Source organism: Sus scrofa, chromosome 18, assembly GCF_054392235.1.
Source record: "Sus scrofa isolate SSC_HxYL_T2T_F1_AM1 chromosome 18, Sscrofa_HxYL_maternal_Yorkshire_Landrace_v2.0, whole genome shotgun sequence".
NCBI lineage: Eukaryota > Metazoa > Chordata > Mammalia > Artiodactyla > Suidae > Sus > Sus scrofa.
The window spans coordinates 15,688,223-15,703,963 of NC_139400.1; the positions used below are offsets into that span (position 1 = coordinate 15,688,223).

The window sequence follows — 15,741 nt, forward strand, 5'->3', positions numbered from 1 at the left end:
GGGTCAATTTTGCTCTTGGTCAGGGCTTATGCATCCTGCAAATTACGTCCAAGATCTTCTTGGCCCCGTTTCCAAAATTCCGAACCACGACTACGCAGCTGTTTGGGAACGACTGACATCACCACATCCGTGAGCCCTGATCACTAAGGAGGCCTGTCCAGACCGAGTCCGTTCCCAGGGGCTGCTCACCTTACAGGAAAACTATGTACATAGAAAGAACAGCCGGGGAGAGGCTGACACAGAGTTCTTGACTGAGACATGCTTCCATCAGGACGCTTCCCCGTAATAGGAAGTGACATTTATGGAGCACTTTAGAATTTATAAGATCATGAGGGAAACAGGGAGTTGGTATTCAAAGGGTAAGAAATTCCAGTTATGCCTTGCGGATCAACACTAGACGTGTCTTGTACAATGTTGTGCCCAGAGAGAACGCCGCACGGTGCCCTTCAAAATATGTTAAGGGGAGAAGTCACGTTCAGGACTCTTGCCACGAAAGAGAGGGCGGGAGAGAGGGAGAGAGAGAAAGTGACAGAGACCCCAGGAAACTCTGGAAAGTGTAGGCTATGTCTATGTCTATTCCCTTAATTACGGTAATGGGAACAAGGTTGTTTGTCTATATCTAAACTCATCAAATTGTACACATTAAATGGGTACAGGTCTTTGTTTTGTTGGTACAGGTCTTTGTATTCCAATTACACTTCAAAAGAGCTGTTAAAAATTAACTAAAATATCAGAACAAGATCTGCTAACTAGGCATAGAGTGGGTTATTCTTCTTATAGCTAAGCCATGCAAACTAAGGCTTGCACAAGGTAAATTCTCTCTCTCTTTTTTTTGGTTTTTGCTTTTTTTTAGGGCTGCACCCATAGCATATGGAGGTTCCCAGGCTAGGGGTTGAATCTAAGCTACAGCTGCTGGCTTACACCACAGCCACAGCCACAACCACAGCCACGCAGGATCCGAGCCGCATCTGGGACCTACACCACAGCTCATGGCAACACTGGATCCTTAACCCAATGAGTGAGGCCAGGGATTGAACCCACAACCTCAGGGTTCCTAGTCGGATTTGTTTCCACTGCACCTCAATGGGTACTCCAATAAATTCTTCTTAAAGTGTACAGAGTGAGAAAATAAAGGCAACTTGGGGGTAGGAAGCTAGAATTCTAGAACCCAGAAATTTTTGTTTCCAGCTCCTTCCTTCTCTATGGGGTTTAAGTTCTGCCCTCTTCCAGCCTCTTGTGTAGCTCTTTCCACTTTACAAAGGGGTCATGAAGAAGAGTAAGACTCGTAAGATACTCCTTCAACCTTCCACTGTACCTTGAACAGAAGAATGGTGCAGGGATTGAAACAAGTGTTTGTTATCAATGGGGGAAGGCATCCTACTGTATCATAGACTCACGTTCCATGTAAATATTTTATGATGAAGGTGTACAAATCGGATGACAGGCAGACACAAGGACGCGGTTTACTCAGCTGAGAGGTATAGACTGCAGAGTCCCCCCTGGTCTCCCTTTTGGTTTCATCTTCCTAAATCCTCTACTTTAAGAGAAGCCCTGGGCTCAGTTTTGGGACCCGTCCTCTTTTCTAACTAGACTCATTCACATACTTGCTCACCCAGTTTCATGACTTTAAATATCACCTGTAACTGATCATTTCAGGTTTAAACCTTGAACTTGTACCTCTCCCCTGAACTGCAGATCGTGTGTCCAACTGCCCATTAGACAGATGCACTTGGACAACCAACAGAGATCTCAAACAATAGGCCCCACATTGAGGACTTCCCATGATGGCACAGTGCAAACAAATCTGACTGAGAGCCATGAGGTTGTGGGTTTGATCCCTGGCCTCCCTCAGTGGGTTAAGGATCCAGCATGAGCTGTGGTGTAGGTTGTAGATGCAGTTCGGATCTGGCGTTGCTGTGGCTCTGGCGTAGGCAGGCAGCTACAGCTCCAATTAGACCCCTAGCCTGGGAACCTCCATATGCCGTGGGTGCAGCTCTGAAAAGACAAAAATGTATATATATACCCCACATTGAACTTCTGGTCACTCCTCCCTCTAGACTTGCTCTAGTTGAGGGCCTTTCTCATCTCGGGTATCCTTCCTATTGCTCAGGCAAAAATAAAAATCATTCTGGCCCCTCTCTTTCACATCCATACCCAGTCCAGCAGGAAACCGCTGGCTCCACGTTGCAAATATATTCAAAATCCATCCGTGTTTCACCTTTTCTATGACTCATCTCCTTCCTCTAAGTCAGATTTTCCCTTACCTGGACTATCGTGCTGAGTTCTCTGCTTCCACCCCGGCCCGCTAGAGTCTGTTCTCAACACAACAGCCAGAGCGATCTTTTTATATCGTTTCAGTCCTTAAAGCCTCTGATGCTTCCTCATCTCACACAGAGCAAAAGCCAGTTTCTCACAGTCCCCTGCAAGGCACCTCCTGCTGGCTGCCCACAGCTTTTCTGACCTCATCCGCCACTGTTGTGTCCTCGCTTCATCCCAGCCAACTTGGCCTCCTCGTGTGCCTCAAATACACCAGACCTGACCAGCTAATTCTTTTGCCTCGAATGTTCTTCCCTCAGATATCCACATGAATCGCTTCTTTACCTTCTTCAAAATCTGCATCAAATGTCTCCTTTCTGAGTTCGTCATGGCTCAGTGGTTAATGAATCTGACTAGGAATCATGAGGTTGCAGGTTCGATCCCTGGCCTCGCGCAGTGGGTTAAGGATCCGGCATTGCCATGAGCTGTGGTGTAGGTTGCAGGCAAGGCTCGGATCCTGTGTTGCTGTGGCTGTGGCGTAGGCTGGCAGCTACAGCTCTGATTCGACCCCTAGCCTGGGAACCTCCATATGCCACAGGAGCGGCCCTAGAAAAGGCAAAAAGACAAAAAACAAATAAATAAATAAAATAAAATAAAATTGCATGTCACCCTTTCACATTTCCTGTCCTCCTTTATTTTTCCTCATTTGATTTACTTTCAAATATGCCATATCATTTACCTAATCTGGCTCCTGTCTATTTAGCTCTTCTTTCTCCCACATAAGCTCCATGAGGACAGAAATTTTTGTCTATTTTGTTCCTTGATCTGTATACCCCAGTAGATCAAAACCTGGCACATAGTAGGTACCCAGTAAACATGCGTTGAATTATTAAACCAAAGTATAAATGAATGAATAAGTGAATTGGTACAGGCAACGTCTACCGTCCTATGGCGCCGCTGCACATACACGCAGGGACTTGCCACACAATAGCCGAAGAATCAAGAGCAAGTTTTCAGCTCTCGAACTTAGAGGGACCTTGCAGAGTCTTCAAGGTCATACTCCAGAGTCAGGAGGACCTCTTGGTGGGAGCTTCCTAGTGCAGTTTTGGGGGGATCCTTGCACACATGTGAGAGTTATAAGGAAGGCAATTCATTCACGCAACTCAACAGCCAGCTCCCTGCTCTGGACACTGGACACACTAACCGACCTTAAACCCAACACCTCACCACAGGTTCTAGAACAACCCACTAGTCCAGCAGACACAGATGGGAATTGCTGTGATGACACAGGAGCATGGAACACCCTAAGGAAAGAGCGTGGCACCAATGGGACAGAGAGCATGTTGGGCAGGGGGTCGGCATGAAATAGGAAGGGTTGTTTCCCTTTGGACGGCTGCAGAGTCATTGTCTGTGGGTCAAGCCTTCCCCCCACATCTCCTACCTCGTGGAGGGATTTTTGTGGCAAGAGAATTCATCAAAGGCTGCCTTTGTTCTTGCCCTCCCTCTGGAAGGGGCCAGTATAACCTTCTCCTCGTTGTCTCCCCAACTCTCCGGAGATATGAGCACGCTAAGGTATAGCACCGACCAGACACAGCTCACCAGAGCCCGCTGTGGAAATCCCTCCGGGGGCCCTCCCCTCTGCAGCCTCCCATCCCTCCTTCTTCTCCTCTCAACCCTCCTCCTCCTCCACCGCTGACCGCTGCCGCTCTCGGGTCTGCTGTTTTCCATTTCACCTACACTCTCTCTAACCTCCAGTCACCCTGACCTGAATCTCCTCTCCACCCGTCATCTCCAAGTCACCCCTCTCGCTCTGAGCCCAGGGAAGGAGACGCCTGCGAGATAGGAGGGCAGAGGAAGAGAAGGCGACACCAGGGCAGAGCAAGGACATAAGGAAACAAGGATATTAAAATGCGTCCCAGGTAGGTTGGCTCGAAAGAGGTAACTGCTTGTGAGAGAAGCATTTATTCCCATGCCACAGCCCTCCTTAGATCAGATCCAGAGCCCCACATCAGGAAACCACGGACCACCCGGTGTTCACGGTGCTATAGCCTGTGGAACCCTTTAATCTTGGGTGGTGAGGAAGGGCGAGGCATGAGAAACAGGAGGCAGCAACAGATGCCAGGATGCTTAGGTGCTGCTTCTATTTTTCTTGAATGCCTGTGCTCAAAAGCATCTCTTCTGCCTCAGCGTCCCCGCTAAAAATAAGAGAGGTCTAGCTTCTCAAGTCAACAGATGTTTTCATGGCCAATCACATCCAATAATATCTTCTTTCTATAGAATAATATGTAGGAAGAGAAGTGAGGGAAATATGATTTCAACTCTCAGAGGCAGAATGGAACGTATTCAAGAAGATGTTACCTGTGACCACAACTCGGCTTCACAGGACATAAAAACTTGCCCACTGATGAGACCACGACAGGGGGTCTCCATTTATGCCTCCCCTTCTGGACAAAGGGCTACAGCCCCAAGTCCCAGAAACAGGACCTCCCCTTGAAGAAGAGCTAGGCTCCCATCAGAGTCCATCCTTGGGGGTGGCTGAATCCTGTGCATTCTCTCTTATTTCACTGAGTAATTTGATGCTCTTTCTTAGCAACCACAGGAGTCTTTCTAGAAACTTGAGGGTAAAGATTGTGGGGAGAGTATCTCATTAGAAAAAGGTCCTGCAGCCAAAATTATGCACAGCGATGGGTTTGCGGGTGATGGGTTTTTTGAGGTGCCCCTGGCTTTCTGAGATATGCTCCAAAGAGATCAGCAACCGTCTCTCCCGGAAGGCAGCTGGCCCAGGAAATGAACATTTTTTCTTTACCAGGGCTTTTTTTTTTCTCTTTATTTTTTCTTTTTCATGTTAATGAATCGTGGAAACACCCTGCCAGAGCTGAGGTCACCCTTTACTTCTCTTTCTCAGCCTCACGGGCGGCACATGGAAGTTCCCAGGCTAGGGATCAAATCCGAGCCACAGCTGCAGCAGCACTGGATCCTTAACTGACTGTGTCAGGCAGGGGATGGAACGTGCACCTCCTCAGAGACAATGCTGGATCCTTAACCTGCTGCACCACAAAGGGAACTCCTAAGATAGCCTCGATTTTCTCATCCATGCGGCCAACTTGCCCCACTGCTCAGTTACAGCTCAGTCTATGGCCGAAAAGAAACAGTGTCTACTGAGTTTTTGTTTATTAGTTAGTTGGTTTTTGTATATATATATTTTTTCTTTTTATGGCTGCACCTGTGGCATATGGAAGTTCCTGGGCTAGGGAATGAATCGGAGCTGTAGCTGGTAGGTCTACGCCACAGCAAGGCTGGATCCGAGCTGCATCTTCAACTTATGCTGCAGCCTGCGGCAACGCTGGATTTTTAACCCACTGATCAAGGCCAGGGATCCAACCCCTGTCCTCATGGACGCTAGGTTGGGTTCTTCATCTGCTGAGCCACAGCAGGAACTCCTCTTTTGAGTTTTTTGGGGGAACCCTCTTTGCTATTTTGTAGCACGAGATGCAGTTAGAAATGAAAAGTATTTTCAAACCTACTAAAACCAAAGTAAACTTTCGGAACAAATTAAATTCTTTATAAAGCAAAAACGCAAATATTTACTGAAGTAGATAAAGTTAACCGACCTTCAGTCCTGGAATACTTTTCAAAATGTAACCGCACAATGATCATGCATTTATGTGAGATAAAGTTGAATTTTGCAGTCCTGGAACTGGGACAGTCTCTTCGCCAGACAATTTTGATGTGGAAGATTAAAGTACTTGTGTTTGAAGCACATGCCTTTTCCTCTGGCGGAAGCCTGGGTCAGAGATACTCGTTTAAATGGATGCTGCTTCATTCAAGCAGAGCGTTTCTTTAAAAGCATAAAGGCAGAGAGCCAGCTCTAAAATCAGCAGGACTCCTAGATTTGTATGGTTCAGAGCTCCTCTCCAGATGAAAATAAAAGGGAGCAGGAAGCCTGAAATGACACCTTACTCAAAGTTCTAATCCCGCAATTGATTTTTGGAGAAAAGAGTGGCACCTATTCGGGGAGCTCTTAACACAAGTACACACATTGTCATAATTCTGAATTGTCAGGAAACTTTAGGACATATTGGCCAAATTGCAAAACTGAAGGTAACATATTGACCCAGAGCTAAGAACTAAAAGATTACGCATAAAACCATCATTTTAAGAAGGGTTCCAGAGCAGACACAGGAAATATCAAGGGCATTTCATTTTTATAACGTGTAGGATCACTAAATACTTCAGAAACCACCATAAAAAGGGAAAAGCAAAAATGTTTGTGTAAGGAAAACATTCCATATTAAATCTACTTAAATGCTTTTAGCGGATAAAGAGGCCAACAAGAAACGAGCAAAGACTTCTATTTAGACTTTCAAACGCCTTTGACAAGCTTTCTTACCAAATTTAGTCATAGGGACTCATAGACTGCTTTATCATGTAAAAGAAACAGTTCACAAGACAGAAACACCAGGCCTGAAAAGAGGCTCAGGCTGAGATCATAAATGGTTGAAGAGGGAGCAGAGTGAAATCCATATAACCAAAAATAGCATTTAGCTCCTCTAAGTAAAGCAATTCCCAAACTGATAAGAAAACCTTGAAAGATGTAAGACTGCCTGACAGAGCAAGAAAAAAGGTAAATAAGTTTTAATTCAAGGGATTTTATTTCAGAACACAAATCTAAATCTGAAACATATAATAAGGCAAATACGCGTTAGTGAGTTTCCAGTTATCTGTCATAAACCAAGGAAAAGGCCAAGGTCATAGGAAAAGGAGTCGTTAGAGTGGGTACAGTTGTCAGCCCCTCTGCAGGTGGAGCCCAAAGGCTAACATGATACCGTGGAAGATGGGTTATCACACGATGGGATTAATAACTATCTCACTTTGTACCCAGGACTGTGCTGCAAGCTTCCTTTGCAACATGCCTATGAATCAGGCACCATTATCTCCATGTAGCCACAAGGAGACTGAGAATTAGGGAAACTTAGAACATCACCCCCAAGTAACGCGGCTAGTATGTGGCTGAGCCAGGACCCAAAGATGGCTTCGTCCATAATCTACATAGTCTTAGAAAGACAATAGGAAACCAAGGAGAAAAAAGTGGAAAAGACAGAGAGAGGGGCAGATGATGAAAATAATGAGTATTTATAGATAGGTAGTAGGATGTGCGTGTGGAGAGGGAGAGAGAGAGAGAGACTTATCTGTATCCATCTCTACTTTTCTCCCCAAGAGTCTCCTAAATCCAGAATATGATGTGTATCTTTGCTTCTTGGACCCCAGAAGGCACCTGAAAAAGCACACTCAAGGAGTGAGCAGATTTTCACGGTGGGACAATGAATACTCAGAGGAAGTGTGATCTAAGCCTGCCAGCATGAAGGATAGAGATGGGAATGCTTTTGAGTCTTTTTGTGCACCTACTATGCCGGGGGTTTTGCACTAGTTTTTAACCTGTTCTCTCACATCCCTTTTTTGTTATCCCCATTCAACCCGGAGGAGGCAAGGTTTGGGAAGCATTAATTACCTTGTGACCATCCCAAATCAAAGCACAAAGCAAAAATTTAGCACCTATCAAAGCACAAAGCAAAAATTTAGCACCTATCAAAGCACAAAGCAAAAATTTAGACTCTGGAGACACTTTCTATTTCACTGAGGATTAAGGAAAAGAAAAATATTTTCTGAATGCATCGTATGTGTTTTCCCTACAAAGAACTGGATGAAAATAGATTTCAGAATCATTTGTGCAAATTTATAGATAGATGCTCATAACAGTCAAATTAGGGACATGCAGGCCTATCTACAGTTCTAAATTTAACTGCTCATGGGACCATGATCTGATTTTTCTGTGACCTCTCCTCTGATGTTTTTGTAAACAATGATACTAGATCAATAGGCTTAGATCTACTCCGGAAGTCAATTCTGGCAGAAATAGAACCATCAACCAGGAGCTGTGAGTGCAGCGCTACTGCCCACAGTTAGTGGTGAGGTCTCAGGCTGGTTTTATGACCTGCTGGATCTGGACCATCTGATCTTCAGGGTCAGCATGCTATGGAGTCCTCAAGACCTGGGGGGGGGGCCTGACCTACGGGATGCCCTTCAAATCTCCCTGTTCCACAATTTCTCCTTAGAAGCGCTTTGACTGACTGGTAAAATGACTGATTTAAAAAATCATTATTACAGATCATTTTTTTTTTTTACTTTTAATGCTCTTATTCATTTGTTTCTATTTCATTGCACTAATTTTCTATTTTAGTATATCCTTTGCAGCTCCTTTCTGCGTTTATTTTCTCTAACCTCTTTAGTTGAATGCTTTGATCATTATTTATCCCTCTGACTTCTCTTCAAATGAATTTAAGTTTACACATTTCCTTTACTGCTTGAGCAATATATTTCAAAAAAAAAAAGAAAACTATTTAGTATTACAGATCATTTTAATGATTCTGCACAGCCAAAATCAAATCCCAGATCCACAGCCCCGGCCCAGAAAGGCTTTCAGCCACATCTAGATGTCCTGGGCCCTCAGCCAACCATTAATCTGTGGGCGCTCCATGGAGCCTTTACACAATTAGGAAAACAGATCTGTCAGAACAATTACAAGAGTAATGATGAGTGTCAAAGCTAAGGAGAAATTATTTTTACTATTTTTTATTTAATGATTTTTTTTTTCATTACAGCTGGTTTACAGTGTTCTGTCAATTTTCTACTATACGGCATGGTGACCCAGTTATACATACATGTATACATGCTTTTTTTTCTCCCATTATCATGCTCCATCCTAAGTGACCAGACATGGTTCCCAGGGCTACACAGCAGGATCTCATTGCTAATCCATTCCAAAGGCAATCGTCTGCATCTATTAACCCCAAGCTCCCCATCCATCCCACTCCCTCTCCCTCCCTCTTGGCAACCACAGCTCTATTCTCCAAGTCCATGATTTTCTTTTCTGTGGAAAGATTCATTTCTGCTGTATATTAGATTCCAGATATAAGTGATATCATACATATTTGTCTTTTTCTGACTTACTTCACTCAGTATGAGTCTCTAGTTCCTTCCATGTTGCTGCAAATGGCATTATTTTGTTCTTTTTTATGGCTGAGTAGTATTCCATTGTGTATATATACCACATCTTCTTAATCCTGCTACCTTGGAAATGTTAGCAAAGGGAAATCTGAGGACAGAAATGCCTAGGAGATTGCAGGTCATTTCTGGGCAGGGGAAGGTAGGAGATGTGGGAGAAGGGAGTGGGTGTGTCTTATGTGAGAAGGGTTTTTAGGCGAGTGATAAGTAAGGAAGACAGTATAGTTGATGACATCATGGACTAGCAGGGACTAGATTGCTTGAGTGAAAACCCGGCTTTATCACTGATGAGCTTCCTGACACTGAATTCCCTTGGCCTCAATTTCCTCACTTGTATGGTAGGTGTAATAAGAGTCCACATACTTCATTAGACGGTGCTAGGCTGGGACTAAGTGAGTTAAATGCATAAAGTCCTTACGAGCATTTGCCAGATGCTCTCCTAAGTGTAGCCATATTGTTGGTGTTATTAAGCACATGGAAGACGGAGAATTCAGCTCTTCTGGCGCTGGAGGAGGAAGGTGACTAAGGCAGGCCTCACAGTGTGTTCCCTCTGTAACTTCTCCCACTGGGCTGGAGACTTTTTTTCTTTCTTTCTTTCTTTGTCCTTTTTTTTTTTTGTCATTTTTTTAGGGCCACACCCATGGCATGTAGAAGTTCCCAGGCTAGGAGTCGAATCGGAGCTGCAGCTGCCAGCTGCCACAGATCCAAGCCGCGTCTGTGACCTACACCACAGTTCATGGCAACGCCCGGATCCTTAACCCACTGAGTGAAGGCTGGGATCGAACATGCATTCTCATGGTATTAGTCTGGTATGTAACCGCTGAGCCACAACAGGAACTCCTGGAGCCTGGTTTTATATAGGCTACATTATTGAAGTTGTAAAAGTATCTATTCCCCTTCTCCCTCTCAGGGAAAAGACACATCTCACATGCACTCCTAGTTTGTGACACACATGTGACAACTCAGCCTAAAAAACTCCAGACAACATAGGAATACGCCTCAGTCTCCTTTCGACTGACTCGAGCGATCTGGCTGGCTTTCTAGGGTCTTGTTTGTCACCGTGATACACACCTTGAACTTAGAGTTACTGATGCCACCGTCCAGCCTGTCTTGTCATCTCCATTTCTGTGAGGTTTGAATGTGAAGGAAAAAGAAACTGGATTTTTTGTGTTTCTCTGCCTCCCCACCCACCTCTGCTTCTCTAAGGCAAGGAAAAGGCAGAAGGAAAGAACCAAAGGGAAGCAAAGCCAGAGAAAGAGAGCTCGCCTGGTGACTTGACAGCTTTGTCCTGCCTGAACCTTCCGGACAGTCAGGCTTCTCTCTCTCGGTCACACCCACAGCTACAACACCTGGCAGAAGAGGCACTGGACGCAGGTTTGTTACATTTAACTGACTTGGGGTGGGGGGGGACGATGGGAAATGAGTCCACATTCCTTAGACCCACCCACCCACAACCCCACCCTATTCCTCCTCCCTAACCACACAAACCTCTGTGGGGCATTCCCCTGGATGATAAAAAAGAACACAGGTGGACACTGACAAATAGAAAGCCTGAGAACGCTCCTCAAAAAAGAGCACTAATAGCCAAAATTGAGCAGTTTGCCCTCCTTCTCGTTCCTGCATCAAATTTACCAACTGCCCGTGGCCCAGCTTTCTTGCACTTGCACTTGCACTAGCTCCACTGATGACACGCAGTGACTCAGAGTCCCTAAGAGGAAATCATGGTGCAGCTGACCATTGAAATTCATGTAAGCAGACACAAGGAAATAAAAAGAAATTGCATTAATAATGATCGGAAAACTCAAACGTCCTCCTCCCAGGCGACATGGCCTTGAATTCTTACCACCTCGGGTTCCCTGACCCTGGAGGTTTATAACGATTGCAGCCAACCTACATGCTGTCAATGTTTTCCAAATGTTGCCTGCAATGAGTGCCCGGATCATGCTTAGAAAGAGACTGGGTTCCGACAGCAGATCTGGCATGTGCTGCTACCTCTGAAGGACAAGTTGGAGCAGATACACAGCCTCACTTGTTCTCACGCTGACAGTGTTAGTAAGAGTGTCAGGACATACGGTTCCTGACGTGTCCAGCGAGGCCCTTCCGCTCACCATCGCCTCCTGCCCAAGTGGCTGCCTCAGTGTCAGGCCCAGATATGGGTCTCTATTTTAAAGGCTAAATCAATATGGATTGACCGATGCCAGGGACCTTTTAACCTTATATGGGGTCTTGGGAAGCTCTGGATTCAGCCTCAGGAATGCAGACTCGTTTGCTAACTTTCCAGGAGCTGTTAAGCCCTTCATCCTGCCCCTCCCCGGCGTTCGCTTTTCCTCTTTAAAATCATGATATCATATGAGATGACGGCTAAGATCCCCAACTGTGCTACGTTCTCGGGATTCTGGGTCACACCACATAAAGCACCTCAGAAGTGGCACAGTAGGGCAGGCAAGAGGAAAGAGAAGCAGAGCCTAACGCCACAATGCCTGCCTGGGGAGCAGGGGCCAAGGTGGATTAATACGGTAGCTGTATAGGACCCAGAAAATAAGTGGAGCCTGAAGAGAGGGAATTCTTTGGCTGCGGAGGGCAGGATCCATGCATTGTAAAGAAAAGCCCTAAGGGAGCGCCTGCAGCAGAAGCACAGTGGAAACGAATCTAACTAGTGTCCATGAGGATGCAAGTTCCGTCCCTGGCCTCGTTAAGGATCTGGCATTGCAGTGAGCAGCGGTGTAGGTCGCAGACATGGCTCAGATCTAGGGTTGCTGTGGCTGCGGTGCAGGCCGGCAGCTGTAGCTCCGATTGGACCCCTAGCCTGGGAACCTCCATGTGCCGATGGGAAAGATCAAGCTGAGAAAACAGCTATAGGAAATCTAGTCCAGGCAGGAAAAAAGTGCACCATTTTTCAGAACAAGTTAATAAGATGTCCCTCATGGGGAGGGGCCTGGGATTGGACCTGTAAAGCCTCCCGGCTCTGGGCAGCCCTTCTCCCTCCCACCCTCTAAGCTCCACCCAGCCCCTTCTTCCTCAGCAGAGCCAGAGGATCCACAGCCCGCACACTCTCCCTTCCCCCGTTTCTTCTCTACAGGCGCCTCTGGGCAGCCGGTGCATGGACAGCCCCAGCAATGCCACCATGCCCTGTGGCTTTCTCCTTCAGGGCTTTGCTGAGTTCCCACATCTGAGGCCTGTGCTCTTCCTGCTGCTGTTGGCGGTGCACCTGGCCACCCTGAGTGGGAACCTGCTCATCCTGGTGGCCGTGGCCTCGGTGCCCAGCAGGCCACCCATGCTACTCTTCCTGTGCCAGCTGTCAGCCATCGAGCTCTGCTACACGCTGGTGGTGGTGCCCCGCTCTCTGGCGGACCTGGCCTCTCCAAGTCTTGGCCTAGGCAGCCCCATCTCCTTCCTGGGCTGCGCTGTTCAGATGCAGATGTTCGTGGGGCTGGGTGGCTCCGAGTGCTTCTTACTGGCTGCCATGGCTTATGACCGGTATGTGGCCATCTGCCACCCGCTGCGTTATGCAGCTGTAGTGACCCCCGGGCTGTGTGCACGGCTGGCCCTGGTCTGCTGCCTCGGGGGACTGGCGGTGTCCGTGGGGCTCACGGTGGCTGTTTTTCACCTGCCTTTCTGCGGCTCCCGCCTGCTAGTGCATTTCTTCTGCGATATCACAGCGCTGCTGCACTTGGCCTGCACGCAGAGCTACGTGGAGGAGCTGCCCCTGCTCGGGGCCTGCCTGGTGTTGGTGCTGCTGCCCTCGGTGCTCATCCTGGCCTCCTATGGTGCCATCGCCGCCGCCCTGCGCCGCCTGCACTCCCGGCAGGGCCGGCACAAGGCCGCCTCCACCTGCGCCTCGCACCTGGCTGTCACCTTCCTCCACTACGGCTGCGCCACCTTCATGTACGTGCGGCCCAAGGCCAGCTACTCGCCGCGGCAGGACCGCACACTGGCTCTTGTCTACACCAACGTCACGCCGCTGCTCTACCCGCTCATCTACAGCCTGCGCAACCGTGAGATCACTACCGCCATCCGCAGGGTGCTGGGGCGGTGGCGGCCCTGCCGAGCCCAGGGTCAGGGTGTGTGTGAGCCTTGACAGCAGGCAGAGACCTGGCCGGAGCAGGCAGCTCTGCTCCCTGAAGTTTCCCCCATCCGGACGAGTCTGCATTGGGAACACCCCTGGGGACCTCAAGAACTGGATACGGGAAAGAGAATCCGGAAAAGGATCCACAGAAAGCGAGTCTCTGGGCAGTGGCCCCATCCTCTGCCCCTCCCTTGAAGAAGAGCCAAAGGCAGTGTGGACTAGAACCCTAGACTTCCATTCAGGGGCTCAATGAGCTCCTGCTGAGCTCTTGCCATGTACTGGGCCTGGGCAAGGCGGTGACAAGGGCAGCGCAACGCCTGCCTCAGGGAGCTTAGAGAAGGCAAAGAAGGGCAGATGTGGGGAGCAAAGAGGTCATGGATGGAGTGGCTTAGGCCAGACTTGTCAAGGGAAGAGGGAGTCAAGGAAAGCTGCCTGGGGGACAAAGGTGGCTCATGGAGAACTGTGGGCTGGGGAGAGGGCGACCAGGTGAAGAGTCAAGAACGCCCCAAATGGAGGGGGAGTGGGGGGTCGGACCTCAAGATTCCAGGCATGATGTAGGGGAGGCTGGTGGCGCCCGATGCCCTGGTCTTGCCCCCATGCCCAGCGGTTGCGGATACTGCGCCCGCTACGCCAGGTTTTGCGGGGACGACCCTGCATACCCGGAGACTGCCTGCTGTACAAGCCCCACCGGGCTGGCGCTCCTAGAGGCGGAGGGTCGGCCTTTTCAACCCAACCAGGAGGTAAAATTAAGCCTTCTCTCAGAAGCGTATGACGACCACTAAGGGTCATCTGACATTGTGATTGGTTGATAATCCCAGGACAAAATTACTGCGCAAGCATAAGACGGCTGCACAGATGTTTGATATAAAAGCTTGGGCGGAGTGTGCTGTAGAAGGGGCTGCAAAGGACCCACATGGCTTCCTTACAACAGGTATGGTGGCCCTCACGCCATTGTTTCTGGCCAGCACTGCACCGTCCTGGGAATTGGCCAAGATGGTCGAGGCCAGGGAAAAGGAGCAAAAGAAGCAACAAAAATGTTAAGAAAATATTGCAAAAGCTAAACGACTAAAAAAAGATTGAAGGAATGAACAGGCTCTGCAACTGGATGAAAATAGTTTGGAAAATTATGCAGCTTTGGAAGGCCCATTAAGGTTCTTTTCCGGACCTTATGACAGGATTATGCAGTGAACGAAGTCTGAGCATATGGAAGAATCATGTTGGTTCTCACCTGTACTATAGCATCTTACTGTAGGCTTTGGTGCGGAAGTCTCTTGACAGTTATTGTAAATTGGCATTTACGCTACCAAGTCTTTTTTAGTCATTTGCCTTTTTGCAGCTTACGTACTAAAATGAAAGCATCCTGTGGATAAAAATGACTTGAGAATGTGAACTCTATTCAAACCATGGCTGAAAACGGGCAGGTGTTCTGGACAAAGGAAGTTAAAAACGTAAAAATCAGAACTGTCCTGAGATAAAAAGTGTGTGCTTTAGCTGAAAAGAGATACAGTATATTATTTACATCTTTTATCGTAATTGTTTATTTCTTGGAATAGAATCATTTCTGGTTTTCTCAGAGCAAAATAATATTCAATGAGTATTTCTATTTCCTGCATTTTTCTCATTTTGGCTTTTGAGATACTGGCAATTATTAAACGTTCTGCATTTTTTTCAATCTAATTTTATACAGAATTTCTCTTATTATCCTAACTATGTAGAATAACACTGGATATAACAATTTTTGTACTTATGAACGCTGCCATTTTCCCAGAAGTGACTTGCTGAGTAGAGTAACACTGTGATTTAAAGCTTGCAGTAAAAAGGCCAAACTTACTCTCACTCGGGCTAAGTAGAAGTGTGAAGTAGTTAAAATGTCTGATCAGGAGTTCCCATCGTGGCTCAGTGGTTAACAATCTCGACTGGCATCTATGAGGATGCGGATCCCTGGCCTCGCTCAGTGGGTTAAGGATCCAGCGTTGCTGGGAGCTGTGGTGTAGGTCGCAGACGTGGCTTGGATCCAGCGTTGCTGTGGCTGTGGTGTAGGCCGGCGGCTACAGCTCCGATTAGACCCCTAGCCTGGGAACTTCCATATGCTGCGAGTGCAAACCTGAAAAAGACAAAAACAAACAAAAAAAAACCCCACATCCTCTGGATACTAGTTGGATTCTGAACCTGCTGAGCCACAACAGGAACTCCTAAATGACTTTTTTTTAAAATTGCCTGTTCCTCCAAACGGAATATAAAGCCTATGAAAATTGTCTGCTTTACTCACCATGATCTTCCCTGGGCCTAAACGGTGTTCGTCATGGAGTAGCTCCTCACTACTGAGTAGCAGTAAATTGTTAAAGAAATGAGTGAAC

General features: G+C 47.3%; 1 protein-coding gene and 1 pseudogene across 1 annotated transcript; both read left to right on the plus strand.

The window, feature by feature from the left end:
- Nucleotides 1-3,844: 3,844 nt before the first annotated feature.
- OR10AC1 (olfactory receptor family 10 subfamily AC member 1) lies at nucleotides 3,845-14,496 on the plus strand. The gene is made up of 3 exons (XM_085005607.1): nucleotides 3,845-4,175; nucleotides 10,525-10,692; nucleotides 12,398-14,496. The coding sequence occupies exon 3, from the start codon at nucleotides 12,419-12,421 to the stop codon at nucleotides 13,394-13,396; it is 978 nt and encodes a 325-aa protein (XP_084861733.1). The 5' UTR covers nucleotides 3,845-4,175; nucleotides 10,525-10,692; nucleotides 12,398-12,418; the 3' UTR covers nucleotides 13,397-14,496.
- LOC110257587 (small integral membrane protein 15-like) lies at nucleotides 14,240-14,496 on the plus strand (annotated as a pseudogene).
- Nucleotides 14,497-15,741: the final 1,245 nt, after the last annotated feature.

Coding starts and splice junctions, on each gene's coding strand:
- OR10AC1 (XM_085005607.1), top strand. CDS start 12,419: ATGGACAGCCCCAGCAATGCCACCATGCCCTGTGGCTTTCTCCTTCAG.